Genomic DNA, 25,893 nt, shown 5'->3' on the forward strand with positions numbered 1-25,893 from the left:
TGAACAAAATTTCTGAGACCTAAAATGCCTTCTAATAGTTTATGAGGTCATGACATGATTATAGTAAGAAGCAAAGGGCATTTTTACTCCAAAGCTATTATACTTATCAAATGCACACTGGCACACATGACAGTGATGATGAAGATGTTGCCTAGTGAAGACAGAAGGGCTGAGAGTCTTGTGAATCTTCAGTTAGCAAAGCAAACAGCATTGTGATGGTAAGGCTAAGTGACAGCATTAAGTATTCTAAATGATTTTTAAAATAAGCTAAGTTAACCTATTTCTTCAAATATCTACAGCCTTACAGTATGTGTGTGTACAGGAGAGGAACAGAAACTACCTCAACAAAAGAGACCCGCCTTAAAGCATTTGTTAATCTCCAACATGCATCTCGTTTGTTATCCTAAAAGCAAAGTGCTGCAGGGTGGTCTCTGGCAGGCTTTTGATGGGGGCGGGGTGGGGGGTGGGGAGCAACCCTACTCTGGAAGAGAGATGGAAGGACCGTGGAGTTCATCCCTCTTTGTGGAGTGCACCCCTGGCCCACTGTGCACTCCAGTTACAAGACTTAGAGGGTCACAGAGCTTCCCCTCCCCCATACCCCTCCACCATGTGAGTATAAGCTTCCAGTATGATAACAATGGATGTGAGCTGGGGGGCATGAGGTGTATACTCTGTTTGAGGCAGTACACAGGAAAGCCCCAAAGCCAAGAGGAAAGACAAAAATAAAGACATTCGAAGAGGTACCTAAGGCTACAACAAACATCAAACACGCTCCACTTCTTGCCAGCTCAACATAAATTCTCACACTAAAGGCCTGTTTACTTTAAAATCTACTGCCCTATGAAGATGTTTTTATTGCAAGCCATGCTAGAAGTCAAGAAAAGTCTGAAGAGACAAAGCAATCATTAGAACCAAACTTGATTATGACTCAGATGTTGGAATTATCAAACAGAGGATTTAAAACAACTGTGTCCAATATGTTAAAAGCTCTAAAGGAAAAGGTAGACAACATGCATGAACATCTGGGTAATGTCAGCAGAGAGATAAAAACTGTAAAAGAAATGCGAGAAGTAAAAAACAGTAACAGAAATGAAGACTATTTTGTTGGTAGACTTGACACAGCTGAGAAAAGCATCAGTGAACTTGAAGATGGCCCAAAAGAAATTACCCAAACTGAAACACACATTGAAAACAGTGAAAAAAAAAAAAAAAGAACACAACATCCAAAAACTGTGGACTGCAAGACCATAGGAAATGGTGTAACATGTGTAATTGGAATACCAAAAGAAGAAGAAATATTTTAAGAAATAATACTGCAGAGTATTACACATGTTCCAAGAAGCAGAGAGACCATCAAGCAGAATTCAACAAAAACAAAAAGACCCTAGATGTATTATACTTAAACTGTAGGAAACAAAAAGAAACTTTTGAAGATTCCCCAAGGAGAATAAAACACCTTACCTACAGAGAAACAAGGATAAAAACTGTGGCCAACTTCTCATCAGAAACCACACAACTAAGAATGCAGTTCAATTCAATCTTGAAAGTATTGAAAGAATAAAACAAATAAACAAAAACCTGCCAACCTGTGTGTATATCCAGGGACAATATCCTGAAAGAGTCAAGGATAAATAAAAACAATCTCAAACGAACAACTGGGGCAATTCACTGCCAGCACCCCTGAGGTCTAGAAAAATATTAAAGTTCTTCAGGCAGCAGGAGAACAATATGGGTCAGAAAACTGGACCTACATTGATAAAAAAGAAGAGCAGCAAAAAATGAATAAATAAAAATGAGATGTAATCTTTTATTTTTCTTATTCTCTAAAAGATCGCTGTCTGTTTAAAGCACGAATAGTAACAGTGCACTGGGCGATTAGGGAATAAGTAAAAGTGAAAAGTGACAACAGTGTTGAAGAGATGAGAGGGAGGATTTGGGAATATTCCATCATAAAGTACCGGCACTACACTTGAGACAATATGGTGCTATTTGAAAGTAGGCTTAGCAACTGAGATATATATTTTAAATAGAAGTATAAATGATAAGGCAATAGAGGAGATAAAATGGAATCACATAAAATGCTCGATTAAAACCAGAGAAGACGGGGACTTCCCTGGTGGTCCAGTGGTTGAGACTTTGCCTTCCAATTCAGGGGGTGTGGGTTCCATCCCTGGTCAGGGATCTAAGATCCCACATGCCTCGCGGCCAAAAAACCAAAACATAAAACAGAAGAAATATTGTAACAAATTCAATAAAGACCCTAAAAATGGTCCACATTTTAAAAAGAAAAAAAACAGAGAAGGCTGAAAAGAAAATAGAAACAAATGCAACAATATACAAAGATGGTAAATATTAATCTGATTATATTAATAATCATTTATATGTCAGTGGTCTGAACACACCAGCTAAAACAGAGATTGTCAGATTGATTTTTAAAACAATGAGACCCCACTATATGTTGTCTACTTATAAACTGTATACTGTCTACATTTAAAGAAACCTGTATATAAAGCCCAGACAGATTGAAAGTAAATATTAAAAGTAAAGATATGGAAAAAGATATACTATGCTAACACAAATCAAGATAAAACTGGAGTATCTTATGTGAATTTCATGCAAAGCCGACCTCAGAACAAGGCATATTATCGGGGATAAAGAGGTGTGTTGCCTAATGATAAAGGGGTTAATTCTCCAAGAACAAATAACAATCGTAAGCCAGAGTCGAGATATGAGGCAAGACTACAGAATTAAGAGAAGAAATAGATAACAGTTACAGTTGGAGACTTCAGCCACCTCTGTCAGTACTTGATAGATCAAGCAGACAGAAAATCAGTAAAGATATAGATGACCTGAACAGCACTGTTAATCAGCCAACACTGCAGAATACACATTTCTTCTGAAGAGCCCAGGGGGCGTTCACCAGGATAGGCTGTATTCTGGGCCAAAAAAACAATCCTTAAAAATTTTAAAGAGAAAATACAAAGTACATTCTAGACCACACAAGAATTAAAATAGAAGTCAGTAACAGAAACATAGCTGGGGATTTCCCAAATTTTGGGCACTTTAAAAATGTACTTCTCAATAACCCATGGGTCAAAAATGTCTCACAGGAAATTTAAAAATATTCTGAACTAAAAATGAAAATAAAACATCAAAATTTGTGGGATGTAGTTAAAGTGGTGCTTAGAGGGAAAATTGTAGCATCATATGCATCTATTAGAAAAAGATATATGCATTTGATGGAACCTAACCAGCCACCTTAAGAAACTAGAGAAACAAGAATAAATTATAGCAAAAAGAATGAAGGGAATAGTTAAAATTAGAGAAGAAATCAACTGACACTGAAAATAGGAAAACAGTAGAGAAAATCAACAAAAACAAAAGCCGGCTATTTGAAAAGACGAAAAACCAACAAAACTTGAAAAGTCAATAAAACTAATAAACCTCTAGCCAGGCTAACCAGTAGAGAGAGAATGAGATTACCTATACCAGGAAAGAAAGGGTCATCTCTACTGATGCCCTGGATGTTAAGAGAAGAATAAGAGAATTCAACAAGTGTGAAGAGCTCTGTGCCCGTGAACTCAATAACCCAGATGAAATGGACCAATTCCTTGAAAGCAAGGAGCATTGGCTCCCCCGAAATTGCCATCTCTCTGTGCCATCGACGGTTCTCTCCTTGGCTGCATGTTGGAATCACCTGGAGACCCTGAGCAGCTCTTGTTGCCTGGACCCCCTCGTAAGCATCTTTCTGTAATCGGGGTAGGGTCTGCGCGGGGCCAGGACGCTCAGGTGTCTCCACCTTCTGACATCCTTTGAGCAAAATGGTGTTCCCTGCTCTTATGAAGCCTTTCTCTTGGTGGATGTTCCAACAGCTAAAAGCATGACATCTCCCCAGTCCCAGTGCCTGGAGCTGACACTGGTTTTCATCTTCAGGCTTAGAAATGGAAAACCTTAGATCCTCAACAGCAAGATGCTTTGCTCTCAAAGTGGAAGGGACCTTTGTGAGCCTGTGTTTGAGGCCGAGGTGAAGGAATCCTAAGGAAGGGGCCCCTCAGGACTCCAGCCCCACCCCGGAAGCAGGAACCCCCTGTAGACAGTATAAAGGCTCACAAAGGATAAAGTGTTTTCACGTCACTGGGCACAGAGAACCTCGGGGCCTGAAAGCAGAGGTAGTGATAAAAAATGGAAGAATGGTGCTCTAGGCTGTGGCATATCTTTAGATCTTTTATTCATGTTGTGGGTGTACAATGTGGACGTGAAACCATTTTTGTTGGTTTGTACTTACACCCGCGAGTGAGAGGGGAGTGGTCCCCGCTGGGAACCAGGGAACCGAGTAAGAACAGCTGAAACGGGCGAGTCGTGGGTACAGCTTGCCTGTTCCAGCTCCCAGGCCGTCCTTAGCTGCTCAGCCCCCTTCCTACATAAAAATCCCTTGGAAGGAAGGAAGAGAGGAATTAGCCCCGGCTGCCAGGGCATGTGGGAAGCTTTCCGGGGCAGCCAGGGCTCTTCTGAAGCGAACACGGGCCATGAACCTGGAGTCTGGGTGGAGTGGAGCATCTTCCACTCGGAGCCCCGTGTGGCTCTTCCTCCTGGCCTGTGTGTTGGTGGGGGGCCATCAATGGGGGTCACCCCCTCAAGGCCCATCGATTTATAGCAGAGGGAACAGAAGCCATCCACGTAAAGGTCGTAGTCAGTGCACAAAGGGCACATGGAAGTGCATGGACCTGGTAGGGTGTCCGTGCCTTGTAACTGCACAATGCTTTCCTCTGGGCGCTGGCATCCAGAGCCTGGGGTTTCAGAGGTTTTAGGTGTTCTACCTCCAAGCAAAGGAGGACAATGGTGTGCGTGCAGAGAGACCAGTAGAATCCGTCAGAAAGGGGATGACCGGCCGTGGCCAAGCTTGCTGTGCCCGCGGGGAGGCACCCAGCCCCTCACCCGCCCTTGTTCTGCCTGACGCACCCCTGTGTGGCCCTGGCCCTCATCTGAAGCTGATCCCCAGCCCAGTGCTCCAGGGACAGCTGCCTGAACGCCCCACGTCTCCACCCCCCATTTTATTCACCTGCTGGTGGGTACCCCTCTATAAAAACAGTGACATGGAGACCCTATAAAGAATGACAACAAATCAATAATGAAACAGAAACCTTTGTCGTTCATGCACAAAGGAAGGTGCACGAAGGACCAGGGAGCCCAGGAGATGGGCTTCTGATCATTCATCTTCAGGGGAGCACAGATGAAAATCACTGGCACACACAGCACCCGGTTCATGTTGGAATCACTGGGCCCACGGGCTGGGACCCTCCCCCACTGTTGGGAGTGGAAAATGCTGTGATACTTTCTTATAAATGTAAACATCCTTCTCCCTATTTTGCACCTAGACATCTGCCCAAGAGAAACGCACCCACGTGGCCACAGAGGTTGTTCACAGCAGCATCCTTGGTCACAGCCCCAAAATGGAACAACCAGGAAAGCCGGAAACAGCCAGGGTTGATCTCAGGGCTTCTGTGGATGGAAGCTGCTTTACCAGCCGGGTCAGCTTGGTTGGGGCAGCCTGAGCCCCTCGGTTTCAAGGTTGGCAGAACCCACTCTGTAGCTGCAGCGGTGCCCACGCCCCTGAGATGTCGGTTCCTGGAAGCCCCTGTGCTGACCCTTCAGAACCAGTTCCCTTCATACTCTTTGGGCCACCCACACTGCGAGCGCCACCTCTCTCCCATTGCTTCTAGAACCCCTGAGTTGTGGAATCTCCTGGCCAGAAGGGTAAGTGGTTCTGAAGCAACCAGTTGCAGTGATATTAACACCAGACAAACAGAATTCAAGGGAAAAGCCATAAAGAGCGACAGAGAATAACTACAGAGATAAGAGGGCAGCAAGAAGGAGCCGTGATTAAGGTAGAAGAGTAACTAGCGTGGCTGCCGATGTGAAGGGAGAAGGGTTTACCGGGGACGTCACGGACCCGTGCCCCGTGTCATCCACAGGGTGATGCTGGGAATTAAATATGCCCCTAAAGGCCAGCCTGGGGAGCCTCTGTCTGTGAAGTCAAGGAAGGCTGGAAACCCAGGAAGATATGGGGGTGGGGGGTGGCTTTAAATCGACATTTGGGGAAATCGGAGAACAGACTCAGAATTTCTGGGCAGTGGGCCCAGGTCAGGTTGAAACCATGACCTGGCATCGGCCCACAGCTGAGCCGTGAGGTGGAGAAGTTAAGCCGCGGCGGGTCTGGAGCTGAAATCTCCCCGGGGGTGCGGGCCGTGAGGGCAGAGGTCCAGCAGGGGGTCCCCGGGCCTCGCAGCTACCCGCGGCTGCAGATGTGGCCTCCTGGTCTCATCCAGAAAGCAGCAGCATCGTTCACCGGCCCCCAGGACTATCAGCCTCGACTGCAACATTCCTTGGTCTCGAAAGAATTTACCAAAACAGCCATTTCCAAAGAAAGGAGATGTTTTAGCCTCACAGACGAGGAGGAATACGGTGAGTTGGTTAGGAGTACGCTGGACGGACCTCAGAGCACCACTCACGGTGTAAGGTCTTCTGGGGTGTCTGGACGTTGGGGGTCCCACCTGCAAAGGAGCAAGTTGCGAAAATGGCATGAAAAGCCCTGGTGCTTCCTGGTGTCTCCGGCGCCTCCCCCGGTAGACAGCACGCAGAACCCTGTCCGGAGAGGTCAGCGTCGCTTTCAGGGACCCTTGGAAGGGTTGTAATGACACTAACCTGTACCCCACCGTCGCCTGTCTTTGATGGCGGCTTGCGGTGTTGACGGTTTCTGAAACCCAGGACCCAACGTTCTGATAAGAGCTTAGATTTCTAGAAGTTTCACCAACCAGGACCCTGACCACCCAACACATCCCTGTGGTCTTATCCTGTGCGCTCAGACCAGACCAGAAGAGCCCTTCATTTTCCAAATGTGTGCTGGGTGGCGCTGCCAGCCTGGGTGGGGAGGGGTGGGCAGTGAGGAGATCACTGGAAATCAGTTCGTTTTAAACCTTTCCAGTCAAGTGGAGCCCCTGCTGCCTGGACGGAGCACCTAACTTAATGACATTATCACACAGTGACAGTGTGCAGACCACTAGCAGCGTCATCTCAGTGAGATTTTATCAGAACCGTCCCGGGGACTCGGGTCCCGTCTCTCGTGCTTTGTAAGGAGTCCAGGCAACAAGAGGGTAGTTCGGCCGCTGGTGAGGTGAGCTGGGAAGGGCAGCAGGACGCTGCCCTTTCTTTTGCATATTTTGTGAGTGTTTGGGGGAAGGAGGGCAGCAAACAGCTGTGCCTTCACAAGGAAACAGGTCTCCTGTAGCCAAGAGGATGAGGGTGTGGGAGAGACGCCCGGGCTTTGGCAGACGGGGCCTCACAACTGTCTCCTCACTTCTGGAATAAATATGTCAGAAGCCATAGCATGTTAGAAGGCCCTGGAGCATACACCGTGGCTCCTGTGAAGTTTCTTAGTTTCTTCTTGGTCAATAAAGTTGCCATCGCCTTCCACAGCTCAGAATACTCTTCCCCATCATTTCCGGTGGTTCTTCATGTTCTGCTCTGGTCCTCATCCCCTCCAGGAACTCAGGAGCAAAGGATGGGTCGCAGTTAATGTGAACGTGATGTGCTTGGTGGCCGGCAGCAAGTTCCTTGCCATTATAAAAATTCGGTGAATAGGCAGGCCTGGAAGCTGTCTCCCCCTGGTCGAGTTCACCTCCAGACCCAGCATACATTTCCTCTCAGGTCTGGGCAGATGTCACAGCCCTACGTGCAAACGAAGCATCTTGACTCTTCACCGTCTGTGGGTCCACCAGTGGTTGCCCCCCACCGGGCTCTGCCGCCCAACCGGCAGCCCCTACACCACTGCCACCTGCCTGGCTCCTGACGCCACCCCTGGCATCCCCTTGTTCCCAACCCTAAGTACCTCAGCCAGAGGCAGAACCTGCCCTTGCTTCCCTCCCATGCCTGGGAGGTGGGAGCCAATTGCCAAGGTTTGTCAAAGCGCTTGAGAGAGACACACCCTCCTGAGCCGCCTTGGGAAGACAGGCCCTAAAAGGGAACAGAGATCAGAGATTAGGGTGGAGCTGCAGAACTGCCCTGCCGCCCACGGCCAAGGACTCTGCCCTCAAGGCCTTGGGAGCCTGCCGGTGGCCCTCACCTGCTGCTGCAGGTGCAAAAGTGGATTTTTTAAAGGAAGCGCAATGACTGACAAACGTGCAAATACGTTAAGAGCAGCAATATGGTGGAAGGTAAAAACAGAAGTGTATGTTTTCTAAATTCTCCACTGCATGAATATCTGCAGGTGCGATTGCTGCCGGAACAAACCAACCAACAGACTAACCAAGGGAACCGTGGGACGGGGGCAGCTGATAAACGGTGGCTTAAGTGTGAAGCCAGAACCGGCCTGACGTGAAAGGCTCCCCTGGGGTGTACGACCCTTCCTTTCCCAAGTCCACTGAGCGAACACACTGGGTTTTTTATGAGAGATGCTCAGGGCAGCCCAGAAATGTTGAAGATCAAAGGCCGCATTCTCAGGCTTGGCACTGAGAAGCTCTGAACCCAGCCGGAGGGCCACCTGCCCTGATTCTATGCCTGCTCCCTCCAGCGGCTCCAGGGCCCAAGAAGCAGAGGTGGAGCAGGCGGGGTCCCCACGCCAGGCCGACCCAGGCCACGCGGGAAGGACAGCACAGCAAACCCACGTCTGAACGTGGAGCAGCACAGACGGCGTCTCTGTGCAGGCGCCATGGCCGCGAGGCCGGGACAGGTTTAGGAGGGGCTGGCAGGCAGCCAGCCAGAGCCTCATCTCCAATGGAGCCCGGACCAGGCCCCAGCCGGTGGCCTCCAGCCCCAAGCTCAGCGACCGTGTGGGTTTATCAGCCATCAGGGGCTGCAGATCAGGCCTGAGAGCAAGTCTGGGGCAGAGAGATTCCCCCCCAGACCTAGGCACCAGGCATCAGGCTCAGGGGGTCCCAGCACCTGCTGTGGTGAGGGGAGCTTGGGTGTCACTGCCCTGGGGCTTCCTCCCCACGACCAACACTGACTCCACAGGCTGCACACACTGGGAAGGGTAAACCGAGGCATCGGCCCAATGGGAAATGACACCTGTGGGATCAACAGGTTTTTTTCTGTTTACCGGCACTGAAATTCTGGACAGCGAATTAAACTATGAAGCAACAGGGGGAAACTCAGCATTTACATTTAAGACTTTGGTCTGTTCCGTCCAGTCCTTTCTGTGTGCATTATTCTCTGTATAGGCAAGATTAGGGTTTAAAATATGCCTTTTTGTAACCAATATCATGAGTACTTGTCATGTAATGAGTGATGTTTGTGGTGACCTAATGTCTCACCACAGGGATATAACATGGTTATTTAATTATTCATCTTTTAAAGCATTCAGATTTTCTCCCAAATTTCCAGTATACTAGGGAACACTGAATTTTTTTCATTTTTTATTTAAATCTTTGCTAGTCTTTGCTTCTTAAGAAACAAGCTTTTCTTAATTTCATTAGAGCATCATAATTCGTGATTATCTAGTGGCCCTGTCATGGGAAGACTTTTTAAAACAAGGGTGTTTTGTTTGCTGTGTGATTGGTTTTCTGTGCCATGGACTGGCAGGAAAATAAAAGGACCATCACGTCACCCGTAATGTAACAATCGGAGGAAGCTTGTTGTGCACAAGACAAAGCCCAGTCATGGGGGCTCTTCTGCAGGGAACATGGGGGGCCCCCAGATTCCGTAGAGGCACCGACCCAGCACCTGACAGGTTTCCGCTGGCACAGAACAGCCACCACACATGTGCCGGAGGTGTCACACACATGGTGAAAGCGGCCACACACATGGGGCAGACATCGGCCAGCCTGCATCCACTGTTGGATCCAAAGGGCCCAAACATTCATTTTTGTTCCTAAAACTTTTTCTCGTCCCCAAGGGGTATTTAAAGAGAAAGGTCTGATTTTTCCTCTCCTGGGTTTTAAAATCTTTAATCTCCTCCTTATTTGTTTCCAGAAAGGAAGCAGGACTTTTGCGTAAAGAATGAAATGATGGAAATAGTTTCCGTTCGTGAGCACCTGTTAGGATCCAGGAGGCAGGTGCTCTGTCACTTGACGCCGAACCTGAATTCCCCATCTCTCATTCTCCATCAATGGAGTCATATGCAGACGTGCTTAGCAGGGAGTATCTGCAACTTACCCTGACACGCATCGAAAAGAAAAAAGATGGGTTGATGGATGGATAGAGAGCTGGATAGATGAACCTAATAACATAAACAAAATGCTGCTAGTGAACTGATGGGGTTGATATGCTCACTGCAGTTTCTTTTACCTTTTCTGTGTGTTTGAACATCTTCCTAACACATTGTTATATTAAGGGTACGTTTATGGAAACCAGTATTAACAGCAGTCATTCTCTGTGGTGTCAGGAAGGAGGAAGTAAGGCCAGGCAAGTGAGTTGTTGGCATGGAGCTCGACGTGGAGCAGTAGGTCAGGGTGTCCTGTGCTGACATTGTCACAACACCCACTAGAAAGGTGTTATAACTCTGCTTTAGGGAGGAAAGTAAAATCGGACACAGAAATAGCGAGTAGGGCTTCCCTGGTGGCGCAGTGGTTGAGAGTCCGCCTGCCGATGCAGGAGACACGGGTTCGTGCCCTGGTCCGGGAAGATCCCACATGCCGCGGAGCGGCTGGGCCCGTGAGCCATGGTCGCTGAGCCTGCGCGTCCCGAGCCTGTGCTCCGCAACGGGAGAGGCCACAACAGTGAGAGGCCCGCGTACCACAAAAGGGCTGAGCGAGTTCCCTGTCAGTGCTGGTTTGAGCAGGTGTGCCGGCCGCTCCCCCCGCCTCCCCCCCCCTACCCCGGCTCTCAGGGACGGAGCCCGGGAACGTGCCCCTGCACCAGACAGGCCTCTCACCTGCCCCATCCACACCCTGCCTTTTAAATAAACAGCTTATCTCAGACCAATTTAGCTCTGCAGAAAATGGACAAAGGGGTGCAGAACTGGTGGCTTCCCTGAGCCCAGTCACCCACCAACCCCCATCAACATCTCACATGGGGCTCGTCTGTCCCCCAGGTAAAGACCAGTGTTGCTGCACCATTGTACTCTAAGTGCTCTGTCCAGATCGCCTTAGCGGTTGTCTGATGCCCTCTTTCTGCCCCTGGGTCCCAGCCAGGATCCACGCAGCACCTGGCGGTCAGGCCTCCTCGGGATCCTCTGGGCTGTGACACGTCTTAGGCGTCCCCTGTTTCTGATGACTTTGACACCTGTGAGGAGACCTGGTGGGGTACGGTGTGGGATGTCCCTCTATCGGGACTTGTCTGATGCTTTCCTCCTGCTTAGACCGGGGTTATGGGTTTGTGGAGCAGGAGCATGGAGGTGAAGGTCAGTGCTGCGTCCCATCAACATGACCTGTCACTGCGGACACTGGCTGTGGTCGTGTCTGTCGGGTTTCTTCACGGCAAGGTCACTCTTCCTCCCGCCGTCCATTCCGTCCTCTGTCCTAGGAAGTCACTGCGCAGCCCACCCTCAAAGGGTGCTTTCCTTCCCTGAGGCCGGAGGACCTACATAGATTATTTGGAACTTGTCTATATGGGAGATTTGTCTCTTCTCCCCAGTGAACTGATTCATCCAATCATTTATTTATATCAGTATGGACCCTTGGATGTTTATTTTTTATTTTTTATTTTATAATCCAATACTACATTATTTATTTTGTCACTTTGGCTATAGGGAGCATTTCCTGCGTCCCCCTGACGTGCCCGCATCCTTTTGATCTTGGAGTATTTTTCCTTTTTTGTACTATAAAATGCCGTCCCGGGCTCATCTTGTGTACTACCTGCCTGAGTCCTAAAATCAGCCGCTTCCCCATGGAGTTCTGACCCTTTTTATTGGAAAACGGTTTTAGAAACCACTATCTGGGCACTGGGTGTGCTTGTTGCTACTGGGGTGTCATTGATTCTGGGTGTGCTCAGTAACAGAGCTAGGAAATAGGAAATACACATGTGTGTACTCGCATGTTATTAGTTCTATATGTAGAAATACATGTGTCTACATCTTTATATAGAGAAATATTTCCATCTGTATAATTATTTTTGTATTATCCATCTGTGCCTGTATGAAGCTAGACATGAGTTCATACTGATTAGTCACAGGGGGAAACCAAGGCAGGCTTCTTTCCAGCAGAGCCCCATGGCCAGCATAGCGGGGAGGCCTGAGCTGTGGGAAGTGAAGCACTGGGCGGGGCCTCTCAGGAACCGCGGGTCCTGGGGCTCCTCTGACCTCAGCTGGAGGATGGAAACAAGGTCACTCAGGCTTCTGCACAGGATGGCACAGGGGCCGTTGCTCGTACTGATGTTTTTTGTTGTGTTTCCTACAAAATGACCTTGCTGACAGGGGCCCTCAGACACCATCATGGGTAACTCCCCGCCCCCGCAGTGACCCAGGCCAAGGCCAGGTGAAGGGGCTTGGTGCTAGCACCCAGGGGAGCCTGTGTTCCCATCCGGTTCTACCCAAGCACAGGGGGTACCTTTGTTTCATAGCTGATCTGTCTGCCATTCAGACCTAACTCACAAGATTTATTTTTTTTTCATGGTTTAAAATAGAAGGGTTGCTTTAAAAGGGGGAGGGGAGGTCATAAAAATGCTCCTGGAACTAAAGCACGTAAGGAAAGCAGCGTGCATGTGGGTCTGAGTGAGCCCTGGCCTGAGAGGCTTTCCCTCCTCCCCATGGAGCCTGCTAAACCGCCACGTGGTCCCTCCTCCAGCGCAGCCCCGGGTACCCGCCAGCACACAGCAAGCGGTAGACAGTCATAAATAAGGGAAATAAGCTTTGCAATGATGCAGAGAAATGTAATCCAGCCCGACAGATATTGGTGCAGGAGGAAAAATGAGCCATAAAATACCCAGAGTGATATAAATTTCCGGAGAGATGGTTGTGGAGGAGAGAGGGTGTCTGTCACACGCCTCAGAGGCGGGGGTCTGGCGCCGAGGCCATCCCGGCTGTGCCGGGACCCAGCTCCTCGACCGGAGCGGGACCACGTGTCTGTGGAAGACGTGGATGTGGACTCCTCCAACCTTAGCGATTCCTGCCCCTAAAATAAGCGACCGTAAGAAAAACAAAGCAAGGGGAATTCCGTGGCCGTCCAGTAGTTAGGATTCAGCGCTTCCACTGCCGGGGCCCAGGTTCGATTTCTAGTCAGGGAGTTAAGATCCCACAAGCCATGTGGCTAAAAAAAACAAAAAAGAAAAACAAAGGAGAGATATATTGCAGAGAAAGTCATGTTTTTCCTGAAACTCAAACAACAGTGGGTATTTTACAGCCAAAGGAAATGAGGACTTTGACAAAAGCTTGTGGTGAACTCAGTCCAGGACCAGACCCTGGGAGCATCGTCTCCCGGGGTTCGGGGGAGGTGTCCCCCAGCAGGGATGGAGCGCAGGACCTTGCCACACGTCACGGAGGCCTGGGGCCCAGCATCAGCCCCTGATAGGTTCCGTCTGCGAGGGATGCCAGTGGACCTCAGACCAGGACGCCCACTCCACACCCCGGGTCCAAAGGCCCCCCTTCATCTGCAGATTTCATGGGCATTGCCCTCTCACAGGGTCACCCCAACCTCCTTCATCTCCACCTGACACTGAGCTACCAAAATAAATTCACAGTTAAATGCACAGAGGCAGGTGTGTGTGGAGCAGTTTCCCGAGCGCGGGGAAACCCCCGCCCCCCAGCACTGATGCCTGAACCGCCCTGCAGGGTTTCCATCTCCTTTGGGTTCATCCCGCCCACCACACCGCTCCCCGTGGGACTCTCTGCCCGGTGGGTCTGTGCTGCCCACCGTGGTGGCCCCCAACATTTGGCTATTTATGTTTATATTAATTAAAATTAAATGATATTAAAACTCACAGTCACACTCACCACATCCCAAGTGCTAAGTAGCCATAGATGGCTCGTGGCCACCACGCGGGGCGGCACAGATTAGCTGCCTCCATCGTGGAAGCGCTCCCCTGCCCGGCAGCCACCGGCCACCCTCCTGGCTGCTCTCTCTCCTCCTTCCTGGACCCCCGAGGACCGTGGACCCCTCCGCTCCGTCATGCAGGCACCACGTCCTGCCCAAACTGGCCTCCAGGTCCTTGGGGGTGCCTGGCAGAGCCACCCCAGCAAGGAGCCGTGGTCGTAAACGCTTCCTTCTCGGCTACGCCTGATGCGTATCCTCCTAATCAGCTCGTAGACTCTGCGTAAGACCCGCGATTACCAGCCGAGGGCTTCCTGGACGTGGGGGTGTTTCTGACCAAAGCGTGTCACCCTCGAGAGCTGGAAGGAAAGTCCGCTGGGTCATCAGTTCACTGAGTGGTCCTGTGCGGAGCCCGCAAAGCTGCAGTTGCAACGCTCCGTGGTGAGCCTGGGATGGAGACTTGGGAGGCCCGGGGGCCTCCCCTCCCTCAGGGGGCAGGGACAGCCCCGTGGACATATAATAGATGAGTTAGGGGTGAAAATGGTGTGAAGGACGATCAAAAAGGCCCAGCAAATGCAGAGGCAGAGAGCAGCGTGGAGAGGAAGCCGGCTCTCGCTCACTGAATCTCACCTGCATCCGTCTGTAGGGAATCAGCATCTTCCTTTCCTTTTCTCTTTCTTTCCTTCTCTGGTTCTGATATCAAGATTTTACTAGTTTCACGAAATGGGTTTCTCTATTCTCTATAGATGGTTCCTATTTGTTCATTTAACTCTTGGTAGAATCATTTCTAAAATCATCTTAGGGTGTAAAAGTAAATTGTTTTAACTGTGTTTTCTTCCGGTTACTGACCCTCCCCAAGGACACCACCAATCTGGCTCCTTTGCCAACAGTGTGGATGACTTTGGCCTGTTTTGTACTCTACGCAATAGACTCCTGTGTCTGGCTTCTTCTGTTCAACATCATGTTCCTGAGATTTATTTCATTACCATATTGGGTACCATTGTCACTTATCCTTTTACTGTGGTTGGATGTTGGGATGACTTCCAGGCCGGGGCTCTGATGGTCGGTATGGCTACGGACATGCTTGGAGGTGTCCTTGGTGTACAAATGCATCGTTTCTGTTGAGTATTTGCCGGGAGTGGAACACTTGTATCGTGTGTGTGTCTATATGTCCAACTGTAAGCAGTGTTGCGTTTCCCAAGTGGTGACAGGAATTCACACTCTCAGCAGGACCAGATGAGAGTGTGGATTTCCACTGTGTCTCTCTTCCCTTTGAGCCATTCTTGGGTGGCAGATAGCACTGTTCTTTTACGATGTACCGGGTGGGGTATGCCTGAGCCGTTCCTGGGAAGGAGGGGTGTGGTCTCTCCCCACCCCCAGGCTGCCACCATGGGGTCTGCCACTTTGGGGTGAGGCATGGCGAGTGGAGACAGATGGGGGTAGAAAAGTCTCACCCACTCACCTCACCATGGGTGCCTCACACCTGCAAAGGGTGTGCAGCTCTCTTCCTCATCCAGGCATTTGGCGGGTTCTCTGCAGACCCCACACACACACTCGCACACTCTGCATCCTCGACTAGAGTTTGGAATTTTCCTCGGGGGTCTGCTTGCCCCTCCATTGGGCTCTGTCGGACACAGTCTAAGATAGCCCGGGCAGCATGCGTCTGCCCCAGGAAGTACCCACTCCTCCCCTGACCGACGGGAGAGCTGGCCCGTCCCCACAGAGAGCGCTGACCCCGGCTCCCCACCGACGCTGCTGCCCAGCTCACCCTTACCTTCTGGGTCGTCCAGGCGGGAAGGGTCTCCTGCCCTCCATGCAGGGGACAGACATCAAGACAGACGCCCAGTGTCCCGTCAGAGCTGCTCTCAGTGGGACTGAAGGGGGAGGCGGCGCCTATGCCCCTCATGGAGAGAACCCGGACTCGCATTCTGGTCCCTCAGATCCCCTCCCCGCCTCCACACACCCGGCCCCTTGTTCCCTCAGGGGGTGGGGGGATGGAGGGCTTCAGAACCTCTAATTCGGTTCCGTTCTCGTTTTGGAAATTGGCAAACGCAGCTGTGCAGCCCCGTCGCCATCCTGGGCCGTTGTCTGTCGCAATGTCAAACCTCTAGCTGTTGCAAGTGAGCAAAGGAAGGAAGGAAGGAAAGGGCTGAGGGAGGAGTAAGGACCTGGGCCCCCCGAGCCGAGGGCCAGACAAACCTCTCAGGTGAGCCGGGCCTCAGGTGGGAGGGAGGCGACGCGCACTGGGAAGGGGGTGAGGATGGCCGCAGGTCGGGGCCAGACTGGACGCACCAGAAGCACCAGAAGAAAGGGGGCCTGGCACCTGTCAGACCAGGAGACGAGCCTTCTATGAAACCAGCCCCTAAATGCTCCCAGTCACCACAGAGGGAGGAAGTGTCAGAGGATAAGGGCAGCCGAGGATGTGAATTTGGCTTCGTTCCCCTGCAAACGGGTCATTTCTCACCCTAGAAACCTGCACAAAACGAGCTTGAAATGTGTCTGAGGACCTTCCCGACTTCTGATGGCCGGTTCCTCCGCGTGGGTGCTTGACCTAGAGCCGTCCCAGCCTCAGAGGCTGACGGGGGCAACACCTGGGACGGACCTCACGCTGTATCTGGATCACGGCTCTGATGGTCAATTCTGGCCTAAGCACATTGGTCCCAGCTGTGCGTTCTCTGTTTCTATGATTTTTATTTCCTCCATTTAAATAACACTTCATTCAAGGGAGGGAGTCAGTGCTTCCATGAGTTTTAGCACCAGTATTTTACTTCTGCTCTTGAATTTAAAGTTGGCTTTTCTACGTAGCTTTAAAACCAGGTGAGTGAGGGTAGTTATTTACCTCAAGAACCAGAGTACATGTTTGAATGTGGAATATCCCAGTAGGCTATGCGTGAGCTCAGCACGTCCTGGGTAGGTTGGGGGACGTTTCCCCAGGTCAGGGCGGTGGCTACACCCAGTCCCCAGCGAGCGGTGTCTCGGGGGCCCAGGCACTCCCTGACTCTGACCTCCAGCTCTCTTCGACCTGAGTTAAGACTCTCTCCCTCGCCTGTGATGTATACTCCAAGCAGCGTCCATGAGGGTGGATAGCACACTCTCTGGGTCCCTCTGAGCCCCTGGCGCACAGAAGATGCTGCTCAGAACCAGGCCAGTCACCTGCACTTTCTGTTTTCTGAGCAAAAGACCTCAAAAAAGAAAGGAATGAACTTCACTTGGTGATCTCTGGCTAAAAGGGCAGGGAAGGAAAACCAGCTGCAGGGACGTTCCCAGCCTGGGGGGAGTGGGACGGCCATTTGCAGACAGGGCCCGAGGGGCTGTCTGGTGACACACACCGTGCCCCTCCCTCTGCCCAATGCGGCAGCCCTGGGGTCGGCCTCTGGGGTCACAGAGGCCACACGGACAGAAAGCTGCCCGTGGGGACCCCCTCAGGATGAGCTTCAGCGGGACCCCCATCTGTCACTGCCCCGAGGCTGCACCCCCCGGGATTCTGCTCTTCCTGGAAGGAGGGGCCACCCACTGTGTCGCCCTGTGTGTGCGTCCTTCTTCACAAGAGTTTCCTTTCAGCTGTGCAAACGTCAGCCAAGCCCCAGCCGCAGCCCCGCTTCTGTGCAGGGGCCCCAGGAGCTGGTCCCCAGAGACCGTGAGGCCAGGACGCCGTCTGGGAGGGGACCCTAGGTGGACCCGAGGGCTGCGGGGCCGCAAGGAAGGAGCGGGTGGGTCCCAGTAGGGGGACGCTGTGAGCTCCTGCCTCAGCCCACAACGCAGCCAGGACGTCAAGAGACTGCAGCCCAGGCCCCTCCAGGCCCAGGCAGAGTCACCCACCGAGGGGCTCCCAAACCCCTAACCCCGGAACCTGGGAGAGGTTGGCGGCTCGTTCTTGATTTAAGCTGCCTGGCTGGGGATGATGTAGGTCAGCAGAGGACAGTGAGCCCACCCGTCAGGAGAGAGGACGGAGCGCCCGGATTCGGTCCCACACCCGCGGGTCAGGCCGTCCCAGGGCGGCCCTCGGGGAGCCCAGCCGATGCAGGCATTATAAGCAGCTCACCGGGGCTGCCAGCCGTGCATGGACCCAGATGAGACGGGCAGCCCTTGGAGCTGGGAGCTCCCCGCGGGGTGCGAATGCCCGGCCCGGCCTCCCGGTGTGTCTGTCTGTCTGTGGCTCCTGCAGCAGAGCTCCGGCTGGGCTGGGGCTGGGGGACCCACCCTGACAGAGGCCGGGGGCCAGCAGGGAGGGGCCTGGAGAGTTTGGGGTGAACTCAGCTGAGACGTAGTTACTGTTGTCCTGGGAGCTTCGTGCTCACGTTCTCTTCACTCCGCTTCATCAAAGATCGTCCACAGGGAACCCCCAGGCTCACTTCCAAGCCCAAAAATTGGGGACGAGGACATAAAACTGGCCCTGAAGAAACAGAAGTTAGAGGAAAAAATAAAAGGACACGAGCAGACCGGAGGCCCTTCTCCACCTGACGTCTCATCAGGTCGGGGGCAGAGCTGCGGAGGACGGAAAGTCATCTCCTAGTGACCTCTGAGTCTGGGACCTCGGTGTCTGAGTAAACAGGATGCCATCTCCCATCCTGCCCGCAAAAGTAGAAATACACTCAACACGCATGGAAATGGGATCCGGTGAGAGTCCGGTTTCTGGAGATGGGTCCTGAGGGGGTCAGGACGTCCCACACAGGGAGTGGGCTCTGCCTTTGCCCTGACGAGGAGGACCCCGCCCTGCCGGGGGTCAGCCCTCCTCAGCGCCCCATGACGCTCCGGGGGCACCTGCCCTGCTGGCCTCCACCCTCATCTGCCATCACTCAGGGGGCATCAGACGTGATGTAACAGCTGGATCACATGTTGGTCCCCACAGCCCGGGGCCTCCCTTGTCGAGGGGACAAGGAGGAGGGGGCTGGCAGTGGTGGAGGTGGAGTCCAGCACAAGACGCCAAATCAGGGCTTTCCTGGTGGCGCAGTGGTTGAGAGCCCGCCTGCCGATGCAGGGGACACGGGTTCGTGCCCCGGTCCGGGAAGATCCCACATGCCGCGGAGCGGCTGGGCCCGTGAGCCATGGCTGCTGGGCCTGTGTGTCCGGAGCCTGTGCTCCGCAATGGGAGAGGCCGCAGCAGTGAGAGGCCCGAGTACCGAAAAAAAAAGAAAAAAAAAAACACGCCATATCAGACACAACACCCGAAACCTCCATGTTCCCAGCTGCCTCATGACCCCGAGGCAACATGAATCTTACTAAACTAACACCTCACTGTGCAATCGGGTGACCAGAAATAGAGGCGCTGGTCTCACCTCGAGTTATTTCACTGGTGGATGAATTTTCCGGCCCCGCCACGGCAGGGAGGGGGCATCGGGCGCGCAGATTCCCGCGCCGCCAGCTGAGGGGCGGAGTCTCAGTACCCGCAGTCCACTGAAGGATCTTACGCCTCGGGCTCCTCTCCGGGTAACGAGGACTACCGTTTCCTTCCCCACACCGCCGTACACTGTAAGGACCGGAGGAGGTAAGTGTGAACACACTTTAGAAAACCGTTCACGTATCTTTACCGGGCATAAGGGGGCCGCTGAGCTGTGACGTCCCCAACCTCGCGTCCTGGTGCCCGAGACCCGGGACTCCCTTGGCTGGTGCTCAGCTGACAACTGCCGGCCTGGATATCCCTGGGGCTTCGCTTTCTTTCCCTTAAGCTTTGACTGCCTTGCAGGGCAGGGGGGAGCAGTGGTGAGCGACAGCCCCCCGCCTTCCCTGCACAACTCCCCCTCGGTGAGTCTCCTCTCGGTTCACCTTGCTCATCCTGGCCCCCTTTTTCCTCTCCCTCCTCCCGCTGCAGACGAACAAAGCCGTGGCCAAGGGGGACTTTCACCAGGCCAGCACCAGCTCCCGGCGGGCCCTCTTCCTGGCCGTGCTCTCCATCACCATCGGGACCGGCATCTACGTGGGCGTGGCCGTGGCCCTCATCGCCTACCTCTCCAAGAGCAACCACCTATGAGCCTCCCCGGGCGCATGCGCATGAAGAGCCTGGGCCAGTTGTGTGCGGGTGCAGAGGAGCGGGCCTGGCAAGGGTGGACACACAGGTAGACACACCTGCGTGATGCTGTACAGTGTAAGTCATCGCCAACGACGCCATAAAGCCCTGGGACCTTCTGCCCATGGATTCCTTTTGTTTTCACCCTTTCATATCGTTTTCACAGCACTGTGCAGAGCATGGGACAGATGGGCACTGCTAACCCTTCTAAGGAAGCTCCATAGATCCCGACCCTCGCGGCTGTCTCTGGATGGATTCTGGTGGATCAACGCTGGTGCCAGTGCCCGGAATGCCATAACATTAGCAATAGACGAACAGGAACACGTGTTTATTTTTATGGAATATGGTGCAACAGGCAGGGGGCAGGGGACACGTGCTCTTCTGTCTGTGGCCCCACCTGACTCCTCTGGCACTGCCCCCCAGGCCACGTGCCTTTCCTGCAGGAAGGCAACAGGGCTGGGTGGCAAGAGAGACAGAGCAGCTGCTGGCAGGACCCCCAGCTGTCACGGCTCTCCAGAGGGGTCCAGCCCTGAGAATGCAGAGCCAGAGTCGTTCCCAGGCCCAGAGTGTCACTCCCTCCACGCTGTCCCCAGCCTAGGAACGTCAGGCCTCCTCTGGAACGTGTCCATACTCCGCAGCCACCACGCGGCAATATGCAATCCCGGGGCCTCGTTGACCTGGGGCCCAGGGCAGGCCGGCCCCTCCCCAGACTCCTCCCAGAAGGACCCAGGTTTTCTCCAGGAACTCCAGGCCAAGGAGCCACGACACCCCCTCAGCATAAGGACGAGCGCAGGGGGATGCTTCTACCCGCCTGCGCTGACATTCACCTTGGTGATGACAGTGACACTAGTGATCTTACAGAGGACACGAACCTTCTCTGTCAACTAAATGAATAGCTATTTTCTTGTCATTTTTTTTAAGTGCAACTATTGCTTCATGCTGCTTTAGTAATCAGATGAATGCTGAGAAATACGTAATCACAGACATTTTAATACCATTTCATTGCTGTTTCACGCGTGTTCATTGTTGAACAAAAGTTACCTTTTACCTTTTTGCTTAAGGCTTTTCTTTCTGATTAATATCAACCCTTGGGTTTCACTAATACCTTTTCCTTGTTGTTGAAGTAGCTGCAGAGCCGCCAGGGCTCAGCTGCTGGAGCAGTAGCAGGGGGTCCTGAGATGAGAATCACAGCATTCCCAGCTGCTGACGTTCCCACTTGAACACATTAGTAAATATTATTATACCGATACCCTCAGTGGACACAGAGGCCGTCTCTCTAGGGCAGCGGTTCCACCCACAGCACCTATAACATCCCTGCTGCCTGGGTCCCAGCCCCAGAAGTCTTATGTGGTTGACCAGAGGTGCAGCCTGGTGATTACAAAGTGCAGCAGAAATTAAGAACCACTGTCCTGGAATAAGGACTCAGGTTTGATCCCCTCACTTGCCTCTCTTCTCCTCGACCTTAAACAGTTAATATTCTGAAAATTATTAGCACTGCTTTCCTGGGTCAAATCCGAGGTCCATCAGGCACTTGCATCTACGGATGCACCAAAAACACGCTCTAAGGACACAGGGAAGATGCCCAGACATCCCGGGATGAGCCAGAGGAACCTGGTGATAGAGGGCTGATTTGGAACCAAACCAATCTGGGATTTTTAGCTGTCTGATCCTGGGCAGGTGGGCGCACTTCTCTGGACCTCATCTCTAGGGGAGGGTGACAGTTAGGCCGCCTCCTTGGACAGCTGGTAGGGGAAGCGGGGAGGCCAGGCCTGGCCGCGGGCATGCAGAGATGGGTGGTCACGGTCACTCAGGCCCTGAGGGTACGTCCACCGGCTGGTTTGTGCCCTCCTGTCTATTCAGCCCAATCTCTTGGGTTTATTCATCGTGAGCCATTGTGTGAAATGGTCCTTGTATGTGTCCTAAATTGTCCATTTTTAGTTCAAGAGGCGCCCAAAGTTGCCTATCTTTGGATTTGATTATGCCCTCTCCCCCATCTCCTCCGCCACCCTCGGGCTCTACGCCAGCCCCTCTGGGCTCCTGGACCCCCTTCCCGTCTCCCCCTGGCCTCCGTCTAGAATGTTTAGCCCTCCCCATATCCTCTTGGTTCCTCCAGGCCTCCCCAGGACCCGCACCACAACCACACGTGGTGCCTTGTGGCCATGAGTGTGCAGGGGGTGGGGTCCAGCCTGTCCGAGGACAACTGACCGGCCGCGTGTGGCCCTGCAGCTCACTGGACAGGTGGACACAGCGCGGCCCAGCACTGCCACCAGCTCGGCCTCGTCAGGGAGGTGCCTCTGTGGGCGGCCGCTGCCCACACAGCATCTTCGAAGTGTTTGGGGGCCACCGTGCGCCCCCCTAGGGCTACGTTGTCCCATTGTCACTGCAGCCGCCCCAGACGAGGCACCACCTAGGCAGGCCCTGCCCCAGGCCCTGGGCCCAGTTTCCCCACAAAGTCCCGAGAGCCCTGGCAGGTGGGAGTCAGAGCTGAGGGTGAGAGCAGGTAACTCGCCCGGCACCAACTAAGTGTCTGGAGAGTGAGGACAGGCCCCGCCCGGCACCCACCCCCCAGGCCACAGGGTGCCTGGCGGAACCACAGACACAGTGTCCGCTCTGCACCAGCTCGTTGCATTCTCGTCAAAACACTTTCTGCAGCGGGGACCCAGTGCCTGTAATTTCTCCAAAGTCACGCTCCCCGAAAACAGCAAAGTCAGCTGCCACCCAGATGGTCAGACCCTAACCCGTCACCCCCTCTTACGGCACGCGGCCTCAGCCGTGGTTTACCAAAACAGTGAGGAATCACATCTGCGCCCAGACGTTAGTGGGTCAGGACTCTTAGGGACCCGAGAGGACTTTGGTTTATGTTCGCAGCCAGTCTTTGCCAGTGGGTGGTGGGGCGAGTGGGGAGGGGGCCTGAGGCAACCTCCATGGAAGTGTCGTCTTGGCAAAGGTGGGTGTCTGGTTCCTCTGCGCAGCAGGGGTCCGCCCACATCCTTGCAGATGCCACAGGCTGCCGGGCTCCTGCCGCCCCGAGGCCCCTCTCTGCCCCTGCTTCCCTGGGCATCCTGCTCCACCGGGTGTCGCCCCCCCACCAGGTGTCCCCGCTTGCCCAGCTATTCCAGCTCTCCCCAGGGAACTACGCTGGGTCCCGAGGAGAACCCTGTCGGGGAGGCCACATCCCTCGGTCACTGTGCCATCAGCGGCTGCCAGAGATGCCACAGACAGTGGGGCCACACAGCTGCCTGGGAACGGGGTCCCACTGACACCAAAAGCCAGGGCAGGGTGTCCCTCACCCCTGCCACTCACCCTGTGCCTCTCCGGATGCTGGAGGCCACCTCTCATTCAGGGCAGCATCCGGGTTTAAAATCATCCACGAGCTGCCTTCCCGTAGGCCAACAGCTGCTACCACGAATGCCCAGTGGTCATGGCACTGAGCTGCCTTTCCAGGGCCCCTGAGGCTTTTTAGGGCCTCCCAGGGGCCCCTGTGGATTGGCTTCAGCTCCAGCCCTGAGGACAATTTTGTGTCGTCCCCTCAAAGTCCACCTGCCTTTGTTGCCACGGGTGTTGACATCTGTTGACCCAATTTGCCGATAAAGAGTTAAGTGTAGATTCAGATCCTGAGCTGACCTGACCTCTCGGAAACACACCTGTCCCGTCTCTAACCAACTAGAGGCCAGGCTCACGTCTGTGCTCTGCTGTCAATGACCTTGGGAGCGTCGGGTGGAGCCGGAAGTAGTGTGAGGCTGTGGCTGTGATGTCGCCCCCTTGACCTCTTGAAAGCCCCTCCCTGGTCTTCAGGATGAGCTGAGCTGCCCGGAGGGGGACAGGGGGCGGGACCTCACCCCCTGGGAATCTCACCTGAAGATTCTGTTCCTGGTAGCAAACCAAGAGTGGACGCCAAACCCGCAGACAGCCGGGGCCTGCGGACGGCTGGCTCCCCGCCAGACAAGCATGAATTTGTCATCTCCCTGACCCACGGGAAGGGGTCAGAGCTCCACGTGGGTGAGGATGGACAGGGCGTTTAAGGTGCTGCGGGAATGACAGGTGGGGCCCACCGCAGCCTTGGAACAGGCTCCAGGGTCAATGACAAGGGCACGTACAGCTGTCCCACATGGCAGGGCATGGTGACCCCTGGGAGCGGGGCTCCCTGTGGGTCTTCATAGCAGAGAGGGTGTCTTGAGTGAGTCATAGGGCGGGGAAATCACAGGGGTCTAAAGATTTTCCCACTTCTGCTGGATGGAAAAGACACACAGCAGGATCAGGAAGGGTGGTTGGGGTGACGGGGGCAGAATGTGGGGTCCTCCAGGGAGAAGCCCCAGGTGGACACATCCCAAGGGTGAGGGGGCCCGGGCTCTCCAGGGGGGAGCCGTGCATGGCCTGAAACGGCTCAGGCTTCCCGCCTCCACCAAGCCCATCAGCAGCATCGGGATGGCTCTGGCCTTTGGCCGAGGCTCCTGTTTGCCGCTGCCCCAGGTCCTGCCGTGCAGGGACACCAAGATGACTGTTCCTTTAGCTGAGCACTGCCCAGTGTCCTTGTCACCCAGAGGCGCACTCCCCTCCAGCAACCAGTGAGCTGGGGCCACACTTACCTGCCAGACAGACGGGTTCACGCATCTGGGCACTCGACTGACCAGCAGAGATTGATTGAATTCACAGTACTCTGTAGGGGCCAGTTAAGTGCCAGGGAGGGTATCCATTGCCCCTATGGCCTCTAGGGGACTGGGCTTGTGTTTTCATTGGAATCAGGTCATTTGAGGCCAGTTTGAAGATGATAGGTAGGTAGGTTGGTAGATAGATAGATAGACGGATAGATAGATAGATAGATAGGGATGGACGATAGATAAAATAGCTGCACATCTTGGGTGGGAGGCGGGGGGTGTCTCACAAAATCCCAGCACGACACTCAGCTGTCCATTCCCTAGGGCCTTCGGTTGTAACCCCTCAGGTCACCAAAGCCCAACTTGTGACTCAGCTGAAGAATAAACAGTGGCTTGGGCGGCTGTCTGTCTGTCTACACCAGGGAATCCCTATGTGGACTCAAACTATGTGTAGGTGGGACAAGTTGGGGAAGCGTGGGCATCTTCTCAGTCACCTACTGTAATGTCTTCGTTCCCCGGATGTGGTCCCAGCAAGGTTTGTAAGACACGTGTATTCTGTCGGCCTCGGGGATGGACCTCTTGCCACAGGACTGAATTGGGTGAAGGGCTGTGAAATTTTTGTGTCTGGTGGACGTTCGTCCTGGGAAAGGTCATGGACAGGAAAAGGCTGAAAGGCAGAGAGCAGGAAGAGTCCCTGGACTTCGTGAATGACCACTTTCAGGGCCCCACCTAGAAATGCCAAGATCTGGTGACTCAAGAACTCACCAGGGGGCCTGGGCGTGGGCAGCCCAGTCCCCCCTCTGGGCAGGGGCCTCCTCTGATGGTGGAGGTGGTGGGGGCAAAAGTGTCTGCAGGGACTGAAGTCCTGCTTCGGCCCCAGGAGTCCCGAACCCTCTCCCTGCCCTTGCTGATGCCATGGTGTTGTGCCCTGTCTGGCTGGAGTCCCTGGCTGCCTCCTGACCCATGAAGGCACCCAGCAGAGTCAGGCACATCCTCAAAGGTCCAGGGGGTGCAGCTGTCACCAAGCCTGGCTTTCAGGCTCCCGCAAGCCCAGGACTCCCCCCTCCTCCTCTGCCGGGCACACGGAGTCTTTACCCCCCACACCTGCTGCCTTCACTCAGCAGCGTTCATGGACCCACTGCCATCAGCCCTGCCCTGGAGGGAACGGCAACTGTCTGAACCTCAAGACAGCGGCAAGCAGAAAACACACGTCTTAGAAGATGCCTGTCGTGGTCCATTTAGATTTGGTTCAAAGGAGGAGAATCTAAACTGTAGTGATGCTTCCTTAGGTGATGAAAGATGATGGGGAGAAAGTAGAGAGGGGGTGCAGTCAGCAGAGGGGAGCTCGGGCTGGGGGGCCACGGTTCTCAAACTGTTATACACATCACTGTGTGTA

At 53.5% G+C, this 25,893-nt stretch overlaps 1 protein-coding gene across 1 annotated transcript in view; it reads left to right on the forward strand.

Annotated features, from left to right (window-relative positions):
* SYNDIG1 (synapse differentiation inducing 1) overlaps window positions 1-20,879 on the forward strand; it is a 56,924-nt gene extending 36,045 nt beyond the window's left edge. Inside the window, exon 3 of the mRNA XM_027118378.1 lies at window positions 19,708-20,879. Coding sequence (XP_026974179.1) covers window positions 19,708-19,866 — 159 coding nt within the window. The 3' untranslated portion in view covers window positions 19,867-20,879. The remainder of the gene's footprint in view (window positions 1-19,707) is intronic.
* The last annotated feature ends 5,014 nt before the right edge of the window (window positions 20,880-25,893 follow it).

Source organism: Aethalodelphis obliquidens, unplaced genomic scaffold, assembly GCF_003676395.1.
Source record: "Aethalodelphis obliquidens isolate GAN/ISIS:26980383/991018 unplaced genomic scaffold, ASM367639v1 scaffold18, whole genome shotgun sequence".
Lineage (NCBI taxonomy): Eukaryota > Metazoa > Chordata > Mammalia > Artiodactyla > Delphinidae > Aethalodelphis > Aethalodelphis obliquidens.